The sequence below is a fragment of the Salmo trutta genome, chromosome 36, assembly GCF_901001165.1.
Source record: "Salmo trutta chromosome 36, fSalTru1.1, whole genome shotgun sequence".
NCBI classification, from domain to species: Eukaryota; Metazoa; Chordata; class Actinopteri; order Salmoniformes; family Salmonidae; genus Salmo; species Salmo trutta.
In genome coordinates this window covers 8105972-8122016 of record NC_042992.1, presented here as the reverse complement: position 1 = coordinate 8122016, position 16045 = coordinate 8105972, and the positions used below count along the sequence as shown (strand labels likewise).

At 45.6% G+C, this 16045-nt stretch overlaps 1 protein-coding gene across 1 annotated transcript; it reads left to right on the top strand.

Moving 5' to 3' along the window:
• Positions 1–353: 353 nt before the first annotated feature.
• On the top strand, positions 354–15555 carry LOC115175328 (transmembrane protein 200A). The gene is made up of 2 exons (XM_029734510.1): positions 354–686; positions 13078–15555. The coding sequence occupies exon 2, from the start codon at positions 13110–13112 to the stop codon at positions 14451–14453; it is 1344 nt and encodes a 447-aa protein (XP_029590370.1). The 5' UTR covers positions 354–686; positions 13078–13109; the 3' UTR covers positions 14454–15555.
• The last annotated feature ends 490 nt before the right edge of the window (positions 15556–16045 follow it).

Genomic DNA, 16045 nt, shown 5'->3' with positions numbered 1-16045 from the left:
TTGGTCAGTCAGTCAACAGGAACCTACTAGTTCACTAATAAGTCTACACTATCTATGCCAGCTGCAATCAGCTTTCTCAATACGCTATACTATAGTACTGATAGTTGTGCACATATTGCTGTATTTAAATCGTTTTTGTGTCTATTGTCATGTGTTCTAATTACGCGCTGCAAAATGAATTGTCCCCGGGGATAATAAAGACTACTCTACTCTAAAGCATAAAGAATGATCCAAAATGCACGCGTAGGCATTAAGCAACAGCAGCCTACTCAAATGCTCCATTTCTACGGAGGAGCAGTGCGCATCGCAACAGGGTTAGTGAAGGAAAGGAGGCGCCAAGGAAAAGTAGCAGTGGGAATTCGGTCCGTTTTGTGAGGGGGCGGGCGCATGTAGCGTACATTTTTGTCTAAGGCTTTTGAAAATGCCTATTTCCCTGCAGTAACAAACGACACCGATATAGGCTATAGAAACTTACTGATTAAGACGAGACGGAGCACATATTAGACTGCGAGCAACAGAACCACGCACATCCTTGATCCTTCCGTTTTGGATTTAAACTATAGGCACATTAAATTGCTTGACGGATATCACAATATTTTAAGGCTATATGAGAGAACAAACCAAACGATACTGTATCGAAATGTGTCGGGAGACAATGAATACAACCGAAGAATACGGCATCAAAGGCAAGTAGGCTATAACTTTCCCCGGTAACCTTCAAAAGTAGCCTAGGATATCACGCAGCCGGTAGTTAGAATATGATTATTACAATGAGAGAGGCAACTTCAAGACAATTGACGTTGAAACATTGTAGCAGCCTTTTCTGAGAGGTGTGAAGAGAGAAAGGTTGTAATTTGCTGAAGTTCAAGACAAATCAATCACGGTCTGGTTTCCCCTCACCTATGCCTATTTCAACTGTGGGTTATTTTTGTAAGATTGTATATTTAGAGGAAATCAAGATGACATTTTCCCGCGGAAACCTTAATCAGTTAATTGATACAGGCAATGTATCAACAGTCAGCACCGAAGGAATGCAACACCGCTCCATAGGTTTCCCCTTCTGCAGCCTGCTATGCCGCGACCGACATAGAACCGTTATTTGCCGGTGGCGGTGTTGCATATCTGTAACGTTTTCCCAATATGGGACTTCGAAAGGTATGATATTATACAGGGTAATTGGTCGAATACCATAGGGTTAATTTGAAGTGCGCGTAATACCATTTCGCACGCAATATGTGTAGTCTAAGTTATTGATAGTATATTTTATCTGCATTGCTTATCCTAACGGAAAAATATTGCAAGCATGACGCATGCATTTACTCCTACATAGTATGTGGACCTCTCTTGCATAGCCAAGGATCTTGGCAATCATCAAAATAATTGTTTGCACGTATGGGAACAGGATTGAGAAGAAGAAAATTGCCTCAAGGGTATGTCGATTTCTATGGGGAAATAAAACATTGAAGTAAAACCATTAAAACGCAGAAACTGTCACATGACTTGAATTTTGAGAGTAGACTGTCAAATTCAGATTGTCCATGCAAAGGTTCTTTCTCTCCCTGCTATAAGTGGCTGTCTTGGGACCGAAGGCACTTAGCAAATGATATAGCCTAATATATCTCATATAGAATTCAAACCATAGATTGATCTTATTCCAATGTTATGTAATACTACTTGTGACTTGATGCCAGTGTTTGGTCATACTCCACATTCCTGACTGGCTAATGAAAGGTGAGGTCTGGTTTGCCTCATTTTATAAAGACCATATTTTTATTTATTTATTTTTATTTCACCTTTATTTAACCAGGTAGGCAAGTTGAGAACAAGTTCTCATTTACAATTGCGACCTGGCCAAGATAAAGCAAAGCAGTTCGACAACATACAAAAACACAGAGTTACACATGGAGTAAAACAAACATACAATCAATGATGCAGTAGAAAAAAAAAATATCAGTGGCCATATGAGCAGAGGGAATGATCTTGTCCCAGGAAGCCAGGCAACTAGATGGAATGATCTTGCTCCGGGCAGCTAGGCAGCTAGAGAGACTGTTCTTGCCCCAGGAAAACAGGCAACTAGATGGAATGTTCTTGCTCCAGGAAGCCAGGCAACTAGAGAGAATGATCTTGCTCCGGGCAGCTAGGCAGCTAGAGAGACTGTTCTTGCCCCAGGAAAACAGGCAACTAGATGGAATGTTCTTGCTCCAGGTAGCCAGGCAACTAGAGGGAATGATCTTGCTCCAGGCAGCCATTCAACTATATGGAATGTTCTTGCTCCAGGAAGCCAGGCAACTAGAGAGAATGCTCTTGCCCCAGGCAGCCAGGCATCTAGAGACAATGTTCTTGCTCCAGGCAGCCAGGCATCTAGAGACAATGTTCTTGCTCCAGGCAGCCAGGCATCTAGAGACAATGTTCTTGCTCCAGGCAGCCAGGCATCTAGAGACAATGTTCTTGCTCCAGACAGCCAGGCAACTATATGGAATGATCTTGCTCCAGGCAGCCATTCGACTAGAGAGAATGTTCTTGCTCCAGTCAACTAGAGGGAATGTTCTTGCTCCAGGAAGCCAGGCAACTATTCTTAGAACTATTTAGGAGCAGTACCTGGTGTAATGCTCTCATTTGGACTATAGCTAATGTAATTCAGTATCAGCAGCTTTTAACTATCCAGATCACCCAGATGGGATTCAAACCTACAACCCTCCGGTCAGGACACAGTCTGGTATCCAACCCCTGACGCTGGTCATAGTAGACTCCTTGGTCCCGTACACGGTCAGGTTGTCCAACTGATGTACAATGCATTTGACACAATAGTTGTGAGTTTTTCTGCACATAAATGATTAGGCCCTACATAAGCATTGTGGAAACAATGGTTGTGTAGATATTTTTGTGCCCACAAAGGGTGTTTCTCAACATGCATACTACTGTGCGCCACACTCTTATGCTCCTAGTGCATTCTCTGAAGACGTTCTCTTGAGTACGTTCTTGTGAGGACGAGAGTGTGGGGAACGCATTAAACATTACATTTGAGAAGCACTCGCACTCCCCTCTACTGCATTACCGCCCACTCCCCCTACTGTATTACCTCGCACTCCCCTCTACTGCATTACCTCCCACTCCCCCTACTGTATTACCTCCCACTCCCCCTACTGTATTACCTCCCACTCCCCCTACTGTATTACCTACCACTCCCCGTACTGTATTATCTCCCACTCCCCCTACTGTATTACCTCCCACTCCCCCTACTGTATTACCTCCCACTCCCCTCTACTGTATTACCTCCCACTCCCCCTACTGTATTACCTCCCACTCCCCCTACTGTATTACCTCCCACTCCCTCTACTGTATTACCTCCCACTCCCCCTACTGTATTACCTAACACTCCCCTCTACTGTATTACCTCCCCTCTACTGTATTACCTCCCACTCCCCCTACTGTATTACCTCCCACTCCCCCTACTGTATTACCTCCCACTCCCCCTACTGTATTACCTCCCACTCCCCCTACTGTATTACCTCCCACTCCCCTCTACTATATTACCTCACGCTGCTGCTCCCCCTACTGTATTACCTCACGCTGCTCCTCCCCCTACTGTATTACCTCACGCTGCTCCTCCCCCTACTATATTACCTCACGCTGCTCCTCCCCCTACTGTATTACCTCCCACTCCCCTCTACTGTATTACCTCACGCTGCTCCTCCCCCTACTGTATTACCTCACGCTGCTCCTCCCCCTACTATATTACCTCACGCTGCTCCTCCCCCTACTGTATTACCTCCCACTCCCCTCTACTGTATTACCTCACGCTGCTCCTCCCCCTACTATATTACCTCACGCTGCTCCTCCCCCTACTATATTACCTCACGCTGCTCCTCCCCCTACTGTATTACCTCACGCTGCACCTCCCCCTACTGTATTACCTCACGCATCACCTCCCCCTACTGTATTACCTCACGCTGCTCCTCCCCCTACTATATTACCACACGCTGCACCTCCCCCTACTGTATTACCTCACGCTGCACCTCCCCCTACTGTATTACCTCACGTTGCTCCTCCCCCTACTGTATTACCTCACGCTGCTCCTCCCCCTACTGTATTACCTCACGCTGCACCTCCCCCTACTATATTACCTCACGCTGCTCCTCCCCCTACTGTATTACCTCACGCTGCACCTCCCCCTACTATATTACCTCACGCTGCACCTCCCCCTACTATATTACCTCACGCTGCACCTCCCCCTACCTTATTACCTCTCGCTGCTCCTCCCCCTACTATATTACCACACGCTGCACCTCCCCTTACTGTATTACCTCACGCTGCTCCTCCCCCTACTGTATTACCTCACGCTGCTCCTCCCCCTACTGTATTACCTCACGCTGCACCTCCCCGTTCACTGAACCTTCTTCCATGCATGCTTCAAAATATGTACAGAGTTCGCATTCGAGAAGAGCACGGTAGGATGCATTTTGAGAAACACCCAATGTTTGTGTTTAATCACAAAATAAACAGTTGTATCATAACCATTGTGTTGTACAGCGGTGTGTTGTACAGCGGTGTGTTGTACAGCCTGACTGTATATGGGCCTTAGTGGATCATTAAAAGTTGAATCTGATCATCATCTTTCTAACTGATCTGAATCACTCTGGCTGTGTCCCAAATGGCTCCCTATTCTCTCTACAGTGCACTACTTTTGAACAGAGCATAGGGAATAGGGTGCCATTCAGGACGCTGTTGCTGTCTAAACCAGCCCTGCATCTCCATTGAGGTCAAATAAGCCAAACAAAATCAGGACGGGATCCAAAGCAGTGTTGTAAATTACATGCCACAGAGTAGAGAGAACCCTCGCTCTGAGACTCCTGCCAGAGTACAGTTTGTTATTTCAGACCAGTTGAATTGGCCACATCTAGTCGTTCCTCTTCTGGGGGACGTTTTGTTAGTTTATCTCTTCTCGATGTTCTTCAAACCCAGTGAATACATCAGAGGGGCATGGTGGCTAGGGGCATGGTGGCCAGGGGCATGGTGGCCAGGGGCATGGTGGCCAGGGGCATGGTGTGTGGCCAGGGGCATGGTGTGTGGCCAGGGGCATGGTGTGTGGCCAGGGGCATGGTGGCCAGGGGCATGGTGTGTGGCCAGGGGCATGGTGTGTGGCCAGGGGCATGGTGTGTGGCCAGGGGCATGGTGGCCAGGGGCATGGTGGGTGGCCAGGGGCATGGTGTGTGGCCAGGGGCATGGTGGGTGGCCAGGGGCATGGTGGCCAGGGGCATGGTGTGTGGCCAGGCGTTCAAATGTTTAGTTGAATAATGATGAAAAAACGTACATTCCAGATTCCACTCCCGAGCATTCCACTCCGAGCATTCCACTCCGAGCATTCCACTCCCGAGCATTCCACTCCCGAGCATTCCACTCCCGAGCATTCCACTCCCGAGCATTCCACTCCCGAGCATTCCACTCCGAGCATTCCACTTCCGAGCATTCCACTTCCGAGCATTCCACTCCCGAGCATTCCACTCCCGAGCATTCCACTCCCGAGCATTCCACTCCGAGCATTCCACTCCCGAGCATTCCGCTCCCGAGCATTCCGCTCCCGAGCATTCCACTCCCGAGCATTCCACTCCCGAGCATTCCACTCCCGAGCATTCCATTCCGAGCATTCCACTGTGCTTGACTCTCTCTTCAAATCAGTGATGACAGGTTGGGGGTTACGTAGTTCAGACAATGAGACACTTTAAAAGCAGTGCACAAAGTCACCTTCATTTAGAGTGTAAAGAAAACAACCACCAGTGATGCTCTCTGAGCAGAATTCCAACCATGACCTCTGAGTTTCTGTGAAACAGAACCATGTTGACATTTGATCAGATAGCTTTATTGCCCTGTACTGTTTCCCTTTCACATACACAGTTGAAGTCGGAAGTTTACATACACTTAGTTTGGAGTCATTAAAACAAGTTTTTCAACCACTCCACAAATTTCTTGTTAACAAACTATAGTTTTGGCAAGTCGGTTTGTGCATGACAAAAGTAATTTTTCCAGAAATTGTTTACAGACAGACTATTTCACTTATAATTCACTGTATCACAATTCCAGTGGGTCAGAAGTTTACATACACTAAGTTGACTGTGCCTTTAAACAGCTTGGAAAATTCCAGAAAATTATGTCATCGCTTTAGAAGCTTCTGATAGGCTAATTGACATCATTTGAGTCAATTAGAGGTATGTATACCTGCGGATGTATTTCAAGGCCTACCTTCAAACTCACTGCCTCTTTGCTTGACATCATGGGAAAATCAAAGGAAATCAGCCAAGACATTGTAGACCACCACAAGTCTGGTTCATCCTTGGGAGCAACTTCCAAACGCCTGAAGGTTCCACGTTCATCTGTACAAACAATAGTACGAAAGTATAAACACCATGGGACCACTCAGCCACCATACCACTCAGGAAGGAGATGCGTTCTTTCTCCTAGAGATGAACGTACTTTGGTGCAAAAAGTGCAAATCAATCCCAGAACAATAGCAAAGGACCTTGTGAAGATGCTGGAGGAAACAGGTACAAAGGTATCTATATCCACAGTAAAACGAGTCCTATATCGACATAACCTGAAAGGCCGCTCAGCAAGGAAGAAGCCACTGCTCCAAAACCTCCATAAAAAAGCCAGACTACGGTTTGCAACTGCACATGTGGACAAAGATCGTACTTTTTGGAGAAATGTCCTCTGGTCTGATGAAACAAGAATAGAACTGTTTGACCATAATGACCATCGTTATGTTTGGAGGAAAAAGGGGGAGGCTTGCAAGCCGAATAACACCGTCCCAACCGTGAAGCATGGGGGTGGCAGCATCATGTTGTGGGGGTGCTTTGATGCAGGAGGGACTGGTGCACTTCACAAAATAGATGGCATCATGAGGCAGGAAAATTATGTGGATATATTGAAGCAACATCTCAAGACATCAGTCAGGAAGTTAAAGCTTGGTCGCAAATGGGTCTTCCAAATGGACATTGACCCCAAGCATACTTCCAAAGTTGTGGCAAAATGGCTTAAGGACAACAAAGTCAAGGTATTGGAGTGGCCATCACAAAGCCCTGACCTCAATCCCATAGAACATCTGTGGGCATGACTGAAAAGCGTGTGCAAGCAAGGAGGCCTACAAACCTGACTTCATTACACCAGCTATGTCAGGAGGAATGGGCCAAAATTTACCCAACTTATTGTGGGAAGCTTGTGGAAGGCTGCCCAAAATGTTTGACCCAAGTTAAACAATTTAAATGCAATGCTACCAAATACTAATTGTGTGTATGTAAACTTCTGACCCACTGGGAATGTGATGAAAGAAATAAAAGCTGAAATAAATAATTCTCTCTATTATTGTTCTGACATTTCACATTCTTAAAATAAAGTGGTGATCCTAACTGACCTAAAACAGGGCATTTTTACTAGTATTAAATGTCAGGAATTGTGAAAACTAAGTTTAAATGTATTTGGTTAAGGTGTATGTAAACTTCCGACTTTAACTGTTCACATACAGTACCAGTCAAAAGTTTGGACACACCTACTCATTCAAAGGTTTTTCTTTATTTGTAATTTTTTTTACAATTTTCTACATTGTAGATTAATATTGAAGCCATCAACCATGAAATAACATATGGAATCATGTAGTAACAAAAATAGTGTTAAACAAATCAAAATGTATTTTATATTTTAAATTCTTCAAAGTAGCCACCCTTTGCCTTGATAATAGCTTTGCATACTCTTGGCATTCTCTCAACCAGCTTCACCTGGAATGCTTTTCCAACAGTCTTGAAGGAGTTTCCACATATGCTGAGCACTTGTTGGCTGCTTTTCCTTCACTCTGCAGTCCAACTCATCCCAAACCATCTCAATTGGGTTGAGGTCGGGTGATTGTGGAGGCCAGGTCATCTGATGCAGCACTCCATTACTCTCCTTCTTGGTAAAATAGCCCTTACACAGCTTGGAGGTGTGTTGGGTCATTTATCCTGTTGAAAAACAAATGATAGTCTGACTAAGCTCAAGCCATGTGGGATGGCGTATCGTTGCAGAATGCTGTGGTAGCCATGCTGGTTAAGTGTGCCTTGAATTCTAAATAAATCACTGACAGTGTCACCAGCAAAACACACCATCACACCACCTCCTCCATGCTTCATGGTGGGAACCACACATACGGAGATCATCCGTTCACCTACTCTGCGTCTCACAAAGACACGGTGGTTGGAACCAAAAATCTTCTTCTCATTGGTGTCCTTTAGTAGTGGTTTCTTAGCAGCAATATGACCATGAAGGCCTGATTCATGCAGTCTCCTCTGAACAGTTGAGGTTGAGATGTGTCTGTTACTTGAAGTCTGTGAAGCATTTATTTGGCCTGCAATCTGAGGTGCAGTTAAATCTAATGAACTTATCCTCTGCAGCAGAGGAAGCTCTTCCTTTCCTGTGGCGGTCCTCATGAGAGCCAGTTTCATCATAGCGCTTGATGGTTTTTGCGAAGTTGTAAACAACAGCCAATTCCGGGTCATAGACATGTCTTATATGGGCAGAAAACGTACATTCTTGTTAATCTAACTGCAGTGTCACATTTACAGTATCTATTACAACAAATAAATACCATGTTATTGTTTGAGGATAGTGCACTACAACAAAACACTTACCACGGCAGCTGGTTTGATGCATTCACCTCTGAAGGTAAATAATAAACTTACATTCAGTAATCTTGCGCTGATTTGTCATCCAGCCATCTAGATGTGTGAAGGTTAGTGTCTTTTCTGTAGGGAAGCTAAGGATCCATCATGTATGACATTCCTGGGAGAGTGTAAACTTAAATTTTTTATTATCATAGAATTTTTGTATGTTCTCTATAGTTATATACTTGAAAATGTATAAATTGACCAATTCGGGTACATTTGTGCAAACTCCTGTCAGACTTGATACAAAATGTTGTGTAGTGATGTAATTCTTCACTGGATCAGTCTGAAACTTTGCACGCACACTGCTGCCATCTTGTGGACAACATCTAAATTACACCTAAAATCCTATCTCAATGTATGGCCTTTCTCTTGCATTTCATAGATGATGAAAAAATAAAAGAGAACGCATGTTTTTTTCTTTGTATTATCTATTACCAGATCTAATGTGTTATATTATCCTACATTAATTTCACATTTCCACAAACTTCAGTGTTTCCTTTCAAATGGTATCAAGAAAATGTATATCCTTGCTTCAGGTCCTGAGCTACAGGCAGTTAGATTTGGATATGTTATTTTAGGCGAACATTTAAAAAAGGGTCCGATCCTTAAGAAGTTTTAATTAAATTAAAATGAATGATGGACTGTCGTTTCTCTTTGCTTATTTGAGCTGTTCTTGCCATAATATGGACTTGGTCTTATACCACCCCAAGCTTGTCACAACACAACTGATTGGCTCAAACGCATTAAGAAGGAAAGAAATTCCACAAATGAACAAGGCACACCTGTTAATTGAAATGCATTCCAGGTGACTACCTCATGAAGCTGGTTGAGAGAATGCCAAGAGTGTACAAAGCTGTCAACAAGGCAAAGTGTAGATACTTTGAAGAATCTCAAATGTAAAATATATTTGCATTTGTTCAACACTTTTTTTTGGTTACCACATGATTCCATGTGTTATTTCATAGTTTTATGGCTTCGTTATTATTCTACAATGTAGAAAATAGTACAAATAAAGAAAAACCCTTGAATGAGTAGGTGTGTCCAAACTTTTGACTGGTACTGTACACTATATATACAAAAGTATGTGGACACCCCTTCAAATTAGTGGATTTGGCTATTTAAGCCACACCCGTTGCTGACTGGTGTATAAAATTGAGCACACAGCCATACAATCTCCATAGATAAACATTGGCAGTAAACTGGCCTTACTAAAGAGCTCAGTGACTTTCAACCTGGCACCGTCATAGGATGCCACCTTTCCAACAAGTCAGTTTGTCAAATATGCCCTGCTAGAGCTGCCCCGGTCAAAGTGCTGTTAATGTGAAGTGGAAACGTCTAGGAGCAACAACGGCCCAGCCGCAAAGTGGTAGGCCACACAAGCTCACATAACAGGACCGCCGAGTGCTGATGCGCATAGCGCGTAAAAATCGTCTGTCCTCGGTTGCAACACTCACTACCGAGTTCCAAACTTCCTCTGGAAGCAACGTCAGGACAATAACTGTTTGCACCACCGGGAGCTTCATGATATGGTTTTCCATGGCTGAGCAGCCTCACACAAGCCTAAGATCACCATGCTCAATGCCAAGTATCTGCTGGAGGGATGTAAAGCTTGCCGCCATTGGACTCTGGAGCAGTGGAAACGCGTTCTCTGGAGTGATGAATCATGCTTTACCCTCTGGGTTAGCAGATGCCAGGAGAACGCTACTTGCCCGAATGCATAGTGTCAACTGTAAAGTTTGGTGAAGGAGGAATAATGGTCTGGGGCTGTATTTCATGGTTCATGGTTTCCCGTGAAGGGAAATCTTAATGCTACAGCATACAATTACATTCTGATTCTGTGCTTCCAACTTTGTGGCAACAGTTTGGGGAAGGCCCTTTCCTATTTCAGCATGACAATGCCCCCGTGCACAAAGCGAGGTCCATACAGAAATGAGTTGTCGAGATCGGTGTGGAAGAACTTGACTGGCCTGCAGAGAGCCCTGACCTCAACCCCTTCAAACACCTTTGGGATGAATTGGAACGCCAACTGCAAGCAAGGCCTAATCGTCCAACATAAGTGCCCGACCTCACTAATGCTCTTGTGGCTGAATGGAAGCAAGTCCCTGCAGCAATGTTCCAACATCTAGTGGTAAGCCTTGCCAGAAGAGTGGAGGCTGTTATAGCAGCAAAGGGGGGGACCAACTCCATATTAATTCCCATGATTTTGGAATGAGATGTTCGACGAACAGGTGTCCATATACTTTTGATCATGTAGTGTATACTGTATGAATAAAGAAGTCCTATGGGAGACCAGTATGGAGTCCATGAAGTTGGGCCGTGTTCCATCATTCATTCTAAACCTTATCTAAAGGGCTTTGATGAACTCAAGCCAAACGATGAGTCCTGTGGCCGCCATCTGTCTGTCTGTGTATGCATATTTACCAAACCGTGAAGAAGAAGACATGCCTTAGCCTTTAAAGAAAGACCGCTAAATTTAAACCTCACATTCATTTAATTCTCTAAATATGTGATGTTGTGTAGTGAAGAAGATAGACTTCCTGTTTTTCATGTATGTCATCTGGAACGAGACTTCAGGCTACATTTGATAGTGGACGGGACATATTGATGGTGTGTGACAAAATAATCAAAGTTAATTTGACTTTTTATGTGTTTTGAGTGTTAGGCGCTGTCATCAGATCAGTTTGGTCTAGGGGTTGGGATTTAAAAGGTATTGTTGCTTAGCAGCTTAAATGCAGTCAAAGTGTTTGAAACAGTTTCTCCATTTCACCACACCCTGTTTATGGTCATGTGGGAACTCACCTTGTTTATGGTCATGTGGGAACTCACCCTGTTTATGGTCTTGTGGGCTCTCACCCTGTTTATGGTCTTGTGGGCTCTCACCCTGTTTATGGTCTTGTGGGCTCTCACCCTGTTTATGGTCATGTGGGAACTCACCCTGTTTATGGTCATGTGGGAACTCACCCTGTTTATGGTCATGTGGGCTCTCACCCTGTTTATGGTCATGTGGGAACTCACCCTTTTTATGGTAATGTGGGAACTCACCTTGTTTATGGTCATGTGAGAACTCACCCTGTTTATGGTCATGTGGGAACTCACCCTGTTTATGGTCTTGTGGGAACTCACCCTGTTTATGGTCTTGTGGGAACTCACCCTGTTTATGGTCTTGTGGGAACTTACCCTGTTTATGGTCATGTGGGAACTCACCTTGTTTATGGTCATGTGAGAACTCACCCTGTTTATGGTCATGTGGGCACTCACCCTGTTTATGGTCTTGTGGGAACTCACCCTGTTTATGGTCATGTGGGAACTCACCCTGTTTATGGTCATGTGGACTCACCCTGTTTATGGTCATGTGGGAACTCACCCTGTTTATGGTCATGTGGGAACTCACCCTGTTTATGGTCTTGTGGGAACTCACCCTGTTTATGGTCTTGTGGGAACTTACCCTGTTTATGGTCATGTGGGAACTCACCTTGTTTATGGTCATGTGAGAACTCACCCTGTTTATGGTCATGTGGGCACTCACCCTGTTTATGGTCTTGTGGGAACTCACCCTGTTTATGGTCATGTGGGAACTCACCCTGTTTATGGTCATGTGGGAACTCACCCTGTTTATGGTCATGTGCGAACTCACCCTGTTTATGGTCATGTGGGAACTCACCCTGTTTATGGTCATGTGGGAACTCACCTTGTTTATGGTCATGTGGGAACTCACCTTGTTTATGGTCATGTGGGAACTCACCCTGTTTATGGTCATGTGGGAACTCACCCTGTTTATGGTCATGTGGGAACTCAAGTAGAACGCCACGTGTGAGTGTTTCCCCGGTTTTGTTTGTAGCATTTGAATTCAGAAGCTCGTCACCGACATGGTTTGGAACAGTTTGTTAGAGGAGTACGCTATAACTTGAATGGTTTTCTGTTAACATTAACATAAAAAATGTAAGATTATGCAAAATGTGATAAACTGATTTTTTTTTTTTTTTTTTATCTCCAAAGCAAGGACTAAAAACATTCACAAAATACCTTTTAGTATCTCTCTCTTAAATTGAAATGTTTTTAACAAAGTATTTCAAAAGGGAAACATTTGGTTGTGTCACATCAAAACCCTGAGAACCAGAAGCTATTTTTTTTACAACAGAACAACAGAGCAACAAAGTATCGGAAGAACATGAGAACATATTAAATGAATTCTAAGAGGCTAAGAGTTCAGCGTTTACAGGATAAGGATGCGGTGTCGCATCAGTCAAGTCAAAAAGTTGATTTAAAGTTGGCTCACAACCCACTTTAGAAGATTAATAAAGAGAGGAAGAAAAAGTAGAAAAAATGGGTAGTCCATAATTAATGTGTCTTCCTAACCCTTGAACCCCTCCCCCCCTCCCCCTTTCCACAGTGTTCCGATAGGGCACTGGACCGAGCTGCACCATGAAGACCCCGAAGGCCGGGTCCCCCGGGGGCCAGACACCAAGCTCTCCTTCCCCACGCCAACGGATGTCTGGTTTCAGCCTGCGGGGTCGGAAGAAAGAGGGCCTGATCCAAGGCGAGCTGCGTATCCGCTCCATGCCAGGAGCCTTCCTGGTGCTGGGGGTCATCGTGGTGGTGGTGGGCACGGCCCTGGCAGTGGCTGGGTACTGGCCCTACCGGACCCAGCGTTCCCAGCTGCTAGGAGTTGGACAACAAGGCTCTGGTTCTGTAGACGGGGCAGGAGGAGTTAGAGGTGGGGGTGTCTCTGAGCCCCAGTCATCCGGTTGGAGCCTGGGGGCTAAGAGCCTCCTGACCACAGCCAGTCTGATCCACAGTGAGCGGATGAAGCTCCTGGGACCAGTCATCATGGGCGTGGGGCTGTTCATCCTCATCTGTGCCAACACGGTGCTGTACGAGAACCGCGACAGGGAGACCCAGATGCTGCTGGCCCAGATGCGGAGCGTCATCTGTTCGGTGTCGGCGGCCATGCCCTCGGCCGACCTCTCAGACATGGCAGCAGCCAACTCCATGGTCAGACACTACCAGTGGGTGAGCAGTCTGCCTGCCACCCACCTTAACATCCTCTATCTGCAGCAGCTGGCCAGCTCAGAGCCCCTGCTGCAGACGACCAGAGGCAGCAGGGAGGAGGAGAGGACAGCTGACTGTATGTACCTGCAGGCCACCGTACAGACGGAGGCTCTACACCACCAGGACTCAGCCTCCACCCCTTCTCTCCACTCCTCCCACTCCAACTCATGCAACTCCAGCAAGATGGACTTCAACACGCGGAGGGCCGGTGGTGGTGGGCCAAGGGTAGGGGGCTTCAGTCCGGACCCCCAGCCCGCTCACCTCTTTAAGCTCAACAACTGCCGGGTGTCAGCCAGCTCCATGTCTACTCTGGGAGGGGATGACTGGGAGAGGTCGGAGGTCACGGCCACGCTGCCCAGGCGCTCCCACAGTCTGAGCTACAGGACTAACCCAGGCCCCCACGGGCCCCAGACACTAAAATGCCAACAGGAAGGGGCCATACGACCCTGGGGACCTGGGGCAGACCCAGAGAGAGTGCGGAGTGAGCCCAGCTCAGACGTGTGTGTGAACATGGTTGGGTGTGGAGGTGTGGAGCCCCCAGAGCTCACCCCCGTAGAGGAGCAGAGGCACTGCAGCTGGCCCCGGTTAGACCTGGGCTGTGCCCGCAGGTACCTGAAGCTGGACAATAAGGAGGACTCGGTGGACAGACTGCTAGACCAGTTGGAGCAGCAGTGTTCTCAGTGGGATAACAGTTTCGGCTCAGGGCCTTTCCAGTGAGAGCCAGTAAAGGTCCCATATCTCAATATGGTCCCATATCTCAATATGGCCCCATATCTCAATATGGCCCCATATCAGGGTCCTCTGTCTGTTTTTTAAAAGCAGCTTATAAAGAAAGATCCTCATGGATGCTGATATATCCACTACCGGGAGTAGGAGCTTTTTCCATTGGATCATAATTGTGCACTGTTTTCACTGACTACTGAAACCGAGAAGGGAGGCTATAACAGAAACCGTTCTAGTGAAATCCAGTTTATGTATGAAGCTGATTTCCTCTCTCTTGGGATACACAGTACAGTGTTGAGCGACTTCCAATCTAAAGATACAAACCTTTAGAAACCTTGTTTCTCGGACTTCCCATGGCGTGGATATATAAACACAAGTGTTGGAGGACTGCGGACGAATTGGATCAGTTTGGCAGACATCATTATTTAAGAGGGGAACAATACACATACTGTCAAATATGAGTTTGAAAGATTTGCCAGTCTGTTTACTGGGTGGCAGTTAGGCTTGGCACTTGGTAGTAATGTGGAGGAATCAATTTGTCTTTCATTGCCAAAGCGTTGCTTGTTTTCAGGACACAACAAGCACATCCGAATGTGGGAGGTAGAAACACATTCTAATGAGGGACTGTCTTCACTTTGCAATCAATTTAAAAACCAAACAACTGTAACCTGGTGAACCGCCAGATGTGCCAATGATAACAGCTAGTCAAATAAAATATATGTCCTTAGGAGACCAAAACAGGTGCATGATGATAGAGATGTCATGTGTAATCTACATTTACATAGTTCTGCAGAATAATGTTTCAATTGGCTGTGTATCAGAACAAGAGAGAGTTAATGATAGACTGGTTAACACTTTATTTAAATGGTACGTACATAAGGACTTCATAACACATTAATAAACAGTACATAAGAATTTATTAAGTATTATGTATGGCTTATGAATGTGTAATAAATCCCTTATGTAGGTACCCTTCAACTACTATGTTGTCCGTTTGCTGTAGTTCTATTGGTTATTACCAAGGCTGTGTACCAAATGACACCCTATTCCCTATTTAGTGCACTACTTTTGACCAGCACTCATAGGGCTCTGGTCAAAAGTAGTGTTCTGTATAGGGCAGGGCTTTCCAACCCTGTTCCTGGAGAGAGACCCTCCAGTAGGTTTTAACTCCAACCCTGTTCCTGGAGAGAGACCCTCCTGTAGGTTTTAACTCCAACCCTGTTCCTGGAGAGAGACCCTCCTGTAGGTTTAAACTCCAACCCTGTTCCTGGAGAGATACCCTCCTGTAGGTTTAAACTCCAACCCTGTTCCTGGAGAGAGACCCTCCTGTAGGTTAACTCCAACCCTGTTCCTGGAGAGAGACCCTCCTGTAGGTTTTAACTCCAACCCTGTTCCTGGAGAGATACCCTCCTGTAGGTTCACTACAACCCTAATGTAGTGTACCTGATTCTAGTAATTAGCTGGTTGATAAGGTGAATCAGGTTAGTTACAACTGGGGTTGGAGCAAAAACCTACAGGAGGGTCTCTCTCCAGGAACAGGGTTGGAGTTAAAACCTACAGGAGGGTCTCTCTCCAGGAACAGGGTT

Coding starts and splice junctions, on each gene's coding strand:
- LOC115175328 (XM_029734510.1), top strand. CDS start 13,110: ATGAAGACCCCGAAGGCCGGGTCCCCCGGGGGCCAGACACCAAGCTCT.